This window comes from Lampris incognitus, unplaced genomic scaffold (assembly GCF_029633865.1).
Source record: "Lampris incognitus isolate fLamInc1 unplaced genomic scaffold, fLamInc1.hap2 scaffold_112, whole genome shotgun sequence".
NCBI classification, from domain to species: Eukaryota; Metazoa; Chordata; class Actinopteri; order Lampriformes; family Lampridae; genus Lampris; species Lampris incognitus.
Genome location: NW_026611090.1, coordinates 51,738 through 61,069, shown reverse-complemented (window position 1 = coordinate 61,069; position 9,332 = coordinate 51,738). Strand labels below are relative to the sequence as shown.

At 44.5% G+C, this 9,332-nt stretch overlaps 1 protein-coding gene across 1 annotated transcript in view; it reads left to right on the top strand.

Annotated features, from left to right (window-relative positions):
• LOC130132094 (homeobox protein meis3-B-like) overlaps nt 1-9,332 on the top strand; it is a gene marked incomplete at its 3' end in the record, with an annotated part of 73,914 nt that overhangs the window by 12,891 nt on the left and 51,691 nt on the right. Inside the window, exons 9-13 of the mRNA XM_056301739.1 lie at nt 5,402-5,541; nt 5,992-6,166; nt 6,710-6,760; nt 6,864-6,914; nt 7,086-7,235. Coding sequence (XP_056157714.1) covers nt 5,402-5,541; nt 5,992-6,166; nt 6,710-6,760; nt 6,864-6,914; nt 7,086-7,235 — 567 coding nt within the window. The remainder of the gene's footprint in view (nt 1-5,401; nt 5,542-5,991; nt 6,167-6,709; nt 6,761-6,863; nt 6,915-7,085; nt 7,236-9,332) is intronic.

Below are 9,332 nucleotides of genomic sequence, written 5' to 3'. Positions count from 1 at the left end.
GAGACCAATAAGCCCGGCAAGACACGGAACTGGTTTTAAAGGAAAACACAGCAGATACAAACCACGTCTTAGCCCAAGCAAAGCACCCACCATGCTTTAATATTGGCGCTCAAACAGAATAATGGTGTAGAGAAGCTCGGTTGTTGTTTGTTTGTTTGTTTGTTTTGTGTGACCATCAGACGCCGCTGCTGCTCTGCTGGACAGCCCAGGTGTTCTGAAGCGAAGTGGTGAGAGCGGTGGAGGTTCTCCACGCTCTTCCTCAACAACACGGAACCTCTTCCCGAATACAGTCACCGAATTTTGAATAAGTATAGATAGACAGAGGAGAGGACAGATAGACAGAGGAGAGGAGAGGACAGATAGACAGAGGAGAGGAGAGGACAGATAGACAGAGGAGAGGAGAGGACAGATAGACAGAGGAGAGGAGAGGACAGATAGATAGACAGAGGAGAGGAGAGGACAGATAGAGAGGAGAGGGTAGATAGACAGAGGAGAGGAGAGGACAGATAGACAGAGGAGAGGAGAGGACAGATAGACAGAGGAGAGGAGAGGACAGATAGATAGACAGAGGAGAGGAGAGGACAGATAGAGAGGAGAGGGTAGATAGACAGAGGAGAGGATAGATAGACAGGAGAGGACAGATAGACAGAGGAGATGACAGATAGATAGAGGAGAGGAGAGGAGAGGAGAGGACAGATAGAGGAGAGGACAGATAGACAGAGGAGGGGAGAGGAGAGGAGAGGACAGATAGACAGAGGAGAGGCTAGGAGAGGAGAGGGAAGAGGCATCCCTCCAACTCGGTAACTAGGTCAGGTTTTGTTGCTACACTGATTCGGCAGTCTGGTGGAAGACAGACAGACAGACAGACAGACAGACAGACAGACAGACAGACAGACAGACAGACAGGCAGACAGGCAGACAGGCAGGCAGGCAGGCAGGCAGACAGGCAGGCAGGCAGGCAGGCAGGCAGGCAGACAGACAGACAGGCAGGCAGGCAGACAGACAGGCAGGCAGACAGACATTCAGACTAACAGTTAGGCAGACAGGCAGACAGGCAGGCAGGCAGGCAGGCAGACAGGCAGAAAGGCAGACAGACAGGCAGACAGGCAGGCAGGCAGGCAGACAGACAGACAGTCAGGCAGACAGACATTCAGACTAACAGTTAGGCAGGCAGACAGACAGGCAGACAGGCAGACAGACAGACAGACAGACAGACAGACAGACAGACAGACAGGCAGGCAGGCAGACAGACAGACAGACAGAAAGACAGGCAGACAGGCAGGCAGACAGGCAGGCAGGCAGGCAGGCAGACAGGCAGGCAGGAAGGCAGGGAGGCAGGCAGACAGGCAGGCAGGCAGACAGACAGACAGGCAGGCAGACAGACATTCAGACTAACAGTTAGGCAGACAGGCAGGCAGGCAGGCAGACAGGCAGAAAGGCAGACAGACAGGCAGACAGGCAGGCAGGCAGGCAGACAGACAGACAGTCAGGCAGACAGACATTCAGACTAACAGTTAGGCAGGCAGACAGACAGGCAGACAGGCAGGCAGACTGACAGGCAGGCAGGCAGGCAGGCAGACAGACAGGCAGACAGGCAGACAGACAGGCAAGCAGACAGACAGGCAGACTGACAGGCAGGCAGGCAGGCAGGCAGGCAGACAGACAGGCAGGCAGACTGACAGGTAGGCAGGCAGGCAGACAGGCAGGCAGGCAGACAGACAGGCAGGCAGACTGACAGGTAGGCAGGCAGGCAGGCAGACAGGCAGGCAGACAGGCAGGCAGGCAGACAGGCAGGCAGGCAGACTGACAGGTAGGCAGGCAGGCAGACAGGCAGGCAGACAGGCAGGCAGACAGGCAGGCAGGCAGGCAGACTGACAGGCAGGCAGGCAGGCAGGCAGGCAGACAGGCAGGCAGGCAGGCAGACTGACAGGTAGGCAGGCAGGCAGACAGGCAGGCAGACAGGCAGGCAGACTGACAGTTAGGCAGGCAGACAGACAGGCAGACAGACAGACAGACAGGCAGGCAGGCAGGCAGGCAGGCAGGCAGGCAGGCAGACAGATAGATAGCGATACAAGTTATTTAGATAATTATCTAGTAAATAGGAGCATAGCAGTGAGACAAAACAGAGGGGAAACAAGCGCGCGCAAACACACTCGTGCACGCGCGCACGCAGAGAAAGGTTTTGCGGACTAACGACAGATTACCTATAGTAACGACAGTTTACCTATAGTAACGACAGCTTACCTATAGTAACGACAGAATACATATAGTAACGACAGCTTGCCTATAGTAACGACAGCTTACCTATAGTAACGACAGAATACCTATACTAACGACAGAATACCTATAGTAACGACAGCTTGCCTATAGTAACGACAGCTTACCTGTAGTAACGACAGAATACCTATAGTAACGACAGAATACCTATAGTAACGACAGCTTGCCTATAGTAACGACAGCTTACCTATAGTAACGACAGAATACCTATAGTAACGACAGAATACCTATAGTAACGACATCTTACCTATAGTAAGGACAGATTACCTATAGTAACGACATCTTACCTATAGTAAGGACAGATTACCTCAAGGAGATAATGAAAGAAAAAACAGTGCCTGAAACAAATCCAAATAGCATTGGTTTAACGAACTACAGCTTTCATTCAAACGCAGTCACTCCAGCGAGAAGCTATCACTCGTTTTAGGCCGTTAAAACCACTCCAGCCTAAATAAAACAAGGAAAAAAATATGATTGAAATTATTTCCGAGTTAAGCAAACAAACGCCATATAGCTTTTATTTCGTTTTTTTTTTTAGTTATTTAGTCGATGGTATAGTGCATAGGCGTCGGGTCTTAGGTCTATGACCGGTTTCTAGTTTTCTCAATCTGATCAAGAAATGTGAACCAAAGCCTCCAGTAAACCTGCCCCGGCCCTTTCTACAGACCCACGGGTGTGTTCTCCAGGACTCGGGACTGGAAATGCTGCAGAACACCAGAAGAAGAAGCAGAAGGCTCGCGTAGCGTGATGTCTCGTGAGCTCACGTATTGCCAAGTTGGTTCTATTGTGTTTCAAGTGTGGCTTCTGGTAACTGTCACTGATCTCAAAGTCGTTAACCCGGAACTCCGTAGTGCTTTTACGCAGGGTTATGTGTGGGTTTATATTTCTAGTAGCAACACACACAAACCAAAGAAAAAATACCCAACTCTCTCTGTAAATTTGAATTTCTGAAGTCAGTTGAATCAGTAAAGATTTCAAATAAAGTAACGCATTAAGTTTATGTGAAACACATGATGTTGCCAAACCATTTCGTGGTCAATACGTTTGTTTTATTTTTACAAACCCCAGTGGTTCGACCCCTACTTGTTTATAAACTACTAAATTAGTTTCCTCCTAAACTGTGTATCCAGGCTAAACCCTCTTTATGGCAGAACTCCGTATTTAAGCAGGGCCTACACACACCTCGGGGTGCATGGCTAACGCTGCTCTGTTTGCATAGGCAGCCCCAGCTTGTCATAACGTGTGTGGGGCTGCTTAAAACAACACGAATAAAAGATATAATCTGAGTGCAGCCTCGCAGCGGAGGCCCTCCGCCGGCCGAGTCCCACCCTGTGCCAAAGCAACATTCGTGGAATTCGCCATCTTGACTTCGGCGCTTTGATCAGTTTGACGCAGAGCCGCCACATTCACACTGGAACCCGAGAGGGGCCGCGCGTAAAGAGAGACGCGCAATCTGATAGCGCTGATTGTGTTAATAGCCAGCCTCCATAAAACTAAAAGGTGTCCAGGCCAGACCGCGGAGCAGGTGCTTTCTGTGATCCGGTGGCCATATGGGACTCTGATTGGACCGACGTTAATCCAGCAGAAACAGAGACAGAGGCAGCTCTGCTGACATCTACAATGCCACCTCGGAGAGACGCTGTAGTGGAGTAAACATGAGCAGTGGGATACGGCGGGTGAGGGAGAGCGAGAGGGGGGTGGGGGTCATACATGTTTAGTCATGAAAGTATGGGTTCATTTCGGGCTCATTGCGTGTTCGTGTGAGCACGTGCGTGTGTGTGTGCGTGTGCGTGTGTGTGTGTGTTTGCAGTGTGCGCTTGTGTTTGCACCCATGCAGGTGTGCGTCTGCACATCCTGGCTGTGTGAGTGTGTTCTCTGAACAGCTCACAGCCGGGCTGTCGCGGAGGGTCGTGGGAGACGTCTCGGCGCGGCTCCTGCCTGGTGTGAATGTTTGAGGGAGGAGGCAACATGAACGATGATGACGCTGATCATCCTTCATTTGACTTGCAGTGATCTGCTTTGTCGTTCTCAGAAGAGCTCATCTCTTCTTCTCTCATCCAAATCTCTCGTCGTCTTCTCTGCACAACCACTGCACATAAACTCACAGCCTTCTTTCTAGAAGCAAACTGTCTCGTCAAAGCAAACACACATAAACACGCGTATGTATGCACGTGCACACACACAGACAAGTCAGTCCTAACTCACAATTTAGTTCCAGACGGCTTCACAATGACAACTACCTACAAATACCTACAATGTACAACGCCCCTTATCCTTAGACCCCCCGATACAGACAAACACACCAACGGACACACACATGCATGCGAGCGCATGTGCGCGCGCACGCACACACACATGCAATCATAGGCACAGCAATCTTTCATAAATGGAGAAAGAAGCTCAAAACGAGCTGGTTATTTGGACGGTTGGACGATTAGCGGATATCACTTTTAATTTTATATAAATTTATATCTTATAATTTTATGTAATTTATATCTTATAATTTTATATAAATGTATATCTTATTGTATATAATTTATATCTTATAATTTTATATAAATTTATATCTTATTATTTTATGTCATTTATATCTTATAATTTTATATAAATTTCTATCTTATAATTTTATATAAATTTCTATCTCATTGTATATAATTTCTCTTATAATTTTATATAATTTCTATCTTATAATTTTATATAAATTTATATCTTATAATTTTATATAAATGTATATCTTATAATTTTATATACATTTATATCTTGTAATTTTATATAAATGTATATCTTATACTTTTATATACATTTATATCTTATAATTTTATATAAATTTTTTATCTTATAATTTTATGTAATTTATATATCTTATAATTTCATATAAATGTATATCTTATTTTATATAAATGTATATCGTATAATTTCATATAAATGTATATCTTATTTCATATAAATGTATACCTTATAATTTTATATAAATTTGTATCGTATAATTTTAGATACATTTTATATAAATGTATAGCTTATAATTTTAGACAATTATGAAAAGCAAAATAAAGGCGATAATCTCAATGGAATGGTGAACATGTCTTGTGGTCTTTCGCTCTTTTTCCGTCCTACCATCCTCTAGTATGAAGAGTTGGTGCACTACCCGGGGTCGGACGGCATGTCAGTGGGGGGATACGAGGAGGCCGTGAGGCAAATTCCTCCCCCACATTATGGACCCACTGTCCCGGACTCCCTCAAACACCACAGAGACCAGATCTACGGGTGAGTGAGTGTGTGTGTGTGTGTGTGTGTGTGTGTGTGTGTGTGTGTGCGTGCGTGTGTGTGTGTGTGTGTGTGTGTGTGTGTGTGTGTGTGTGTGTGAATAGGTTAGTATATGTGACGAGCATGTGCTCGTGAGCATGATTTATGTGTCCAGACACTGGTTAAGGGGTGGACTATTTATATTACATAGGCACAATTCTGATTGGTAGACTTAGATAAAGAATCGAGAAGGGTTTGTTTCCATGTATATGCAGTGTACATACTGTTTGTGTGTATATTTGTCTGTTCCATCGATACGTTCCTTCAGCACGCTGTATGGGTGTATCATGTGTCTGCACTGAGCCAACTGTTAATGTGTTTATGTGCAGTATGTTAATTGTGTGTGTGCTTGTTTGTGCGTGCGTGCGTGCGTGCGTGCATGTGTCTGTGTGTTTGTGTATGTGCACACAGTCACCCGCTGTTCCCATTGCTGGCCTTAGTTTTTGAGAAGTGTGAGCTGGCCACCTGCTCCCCGCGAGACTCCAGCTCTGTCTCAGCGACGTCCCACGTCCCCGGGACGACCAGTCACAGCGACGTCTGCTCCTCCGAGTCTTTCAACGAAGACATCGCTGCATTTGCTAAGCAGGTGAGGGATAACTGACGCAGCCAATGACAGAACTGAAGTCAATGCGCGTCCGGGTGGCGTGGCGGTCTATTCCGTTGCCAAACAACACGGGGATCGGCGGTTCGAATCCTCGTGTTACCTCCGGCTTGGTCGGGCGTCCCAACATTGGCCGTGTCTGCGGGTGGGAAGCCGGATGTGGGTATGTGTCGTGGTCGCTGCACGAGCGCCTCCTCTGGTTGGTCAAGGCTCCTGTTCGGGGGGGGATTGGGGGGATAGCGTGATCCTCCCACGCGCTACGTCCCCCTGGTGAAACTCCTCACTGTCAGGTGAAAAGAAGCGGCTGGTGACTCCACATGTATGGGAGGAGGCATGTGGGAGTCTGCAGCCCTCTCCGGATCGGCAGAGGGGGTGGAGCAGAGTCGGGTAATTGGCCATGTACAACTGGGGGTAAATGGAACCCCCCCACCCAAAAAAAAGAACTGAAGTCCATGCCAGCGTGTTTTTGCATGACTCTTCGGCTGGGTTTTATATTTATTTGTTGCTTTGCGCTTTATCTTTCTACAGATTCGCTCTGAAAAACCTATATTCTCCACCAATCCGGAGCTGGATAACTTGGTATGATTTAAAATGCTATTAATCACACTGGCATGAAGGAGACACTTATAAACCATAATGCAGGATTATGTGCTGACAGTGGTTGACATACTCCTCTCCACAGATGATCCAGGCCATACAGGTTCTACGGTTTCATTTGCTGGAGCTGGAAAAGGTTTGTATAAACGCAGCCTGTTTTATTTCCCTACACTTCAGTCACGCTCTCACGCAGAGGTATTAACTAGCTGATGGATGATTATCAAGTACTTGCAACATACTAGGATTTTACACAGCGGCCAAATCCTGGGTGAAAGAGAGTGTTGACATTTGTGAGCCTATTTCCCAGGTGCACGACCTGTGTGACAACTTCTGCCATCGATACATCACCTGTCTGAAGGGCAAGATGCCCACAGACCTGGTTCTGGATGAGAGGGACGGTGGGTCCAAGTCGGACATGGAGGATTTCACCGGCTCCTGCACCAGTCTGTCAGAACAGGTGAGAACACGCCGCTTCAGACAGTGGATGGTAAAAACAGCGAAAAGTCAAGTCAAGTTTATTTTATAGCCCCAAATCACAAGGTATTCCCGAAGGGCTTCACAAACAGCGCAGTATACGACAATAGGCCATCCCCTATCCTTAGACCATAGACACGAGTAAGGAAACACGCCCCAAGAGGAAAGACAAAAATATAGGAGAAACCTCAGGAAGAGCAACAAAGGAGGGATCCCTCTTCCAGAACGGACATACATGCAAACGCACAAAATGCACAAGAATAACAGAATTATAATGTGACATCATAGCTCACACATAGAGAATTATAATGTGACATCATAGCTCACACATAGAGAATTATAATGTGACATCATAGCTCACACATAGAGAATTATAATGTGACATCATAGCTCACACACAGAGAATTATAATGTGATATCATGGATCACACACAGAGAATTGTAATGTGACATCACAGCTCAAACACAGAATGATAATGTGACATCATAGCTCACACACAGAATTATTATGTGACATCATAGCTCACACACAGAATTATTATGTGACATCATAGCTCACACACAGAGAATTGTAATGTGACATCAAAGCTCACACACAGAGAATTGTAATATGACATCATAGCTCACACACAGAGAATTATAATGTGACATCATAGCTCACACACAAAGAATTGTAATGTGACATCATGGATCACACAGAGAATTATAATGTGACATCATAGCTCAGACACATAGAATAATAATGTGACATTATGGATCACACAGAAAATTATAATGTGCCATCACAGCTCACAAACACAAAATTATAATGTGCCATCATAGCTTACACACAGAATTATAATGTGACATCATAGCTCACACACATAGAATAATAATGTGACATCATGGATCACACAGAGAATTATAATGTCACTTCATAGCTCAAATAAAGAGAATTATACTGTGACATCATAGCTCACACACAGAGAATAACGTGACATCAAAGCTCAAACACAGAAAATTATAATGTGATATCATAGCTCACAAACACGGAATTATAATGTGACATCATAGCTCACACACAGAGAAATATAATGTAACATCATAGCTCAAATACAGAGAGAATTATAATGTGACATCATAGCTCACACACAGAATTATAATGTGACATCATGGATCACACACAGAGAATTATAATGTGACATCATAGCTCACAAACACAGAATTATAATGTGACATCATATCTCACACAAAGAGAATTATAATGTGACATCATAGCTCACACACAGAATTATAATGTGACATCATAGCTCACACACATAGAATAATAATGTGACATCATGGATCACAAAGAGAATTATAATGTGACTTCATAGCTCAAATAAAGAGAATTATAATGTGACATCATAGCTCACAAACACAGAATTATAATGTGAAATCATAGCTCACACACAGAATTTGAATGTGACATCATAGCTCACACACAGAGAATTATAATGTGACATCATAGCTCAAACAGAGAATAACGTGACATTAAAGCTCAAACACAGAAAATTATAATGTGACATCATAGCTCACCCATAGAGAATTATAATGTGACATCATAGCTCACAAACACGGAATTATAATGTGACATCATAGATCACACACAGAGAATTATAATGTGACATAATAGCTAACAAACACAGAACTATAATGTGCCATCATAGCTCACACACAGAGAATTATAATGTGACATCATAGCTCACACACAGAAAATTATAATGTGACATCACGTATCACACAGAGAATTATAAAGTGACATCATAGCTCAAAAACACAGAATTATAATGTGACATCATAGCTCACACACAGAGAATAACGTGACATCAAAGCTCAAACACAGAACATTATGATGTGACATCATAGCTCACCCATAGAGAATTATAATGTGACATCATAGCTCACAAACACGGAATTATAATGTGACATCATAGCTCACACACAGAGAATTGTAATGTCACATCATAGCTCAAATACAGAAAATTATAATGTGACATCATAGCTCATACACAGAATTATAATGTGACATCATGGATCACACAAAGAGAATTATAATGTG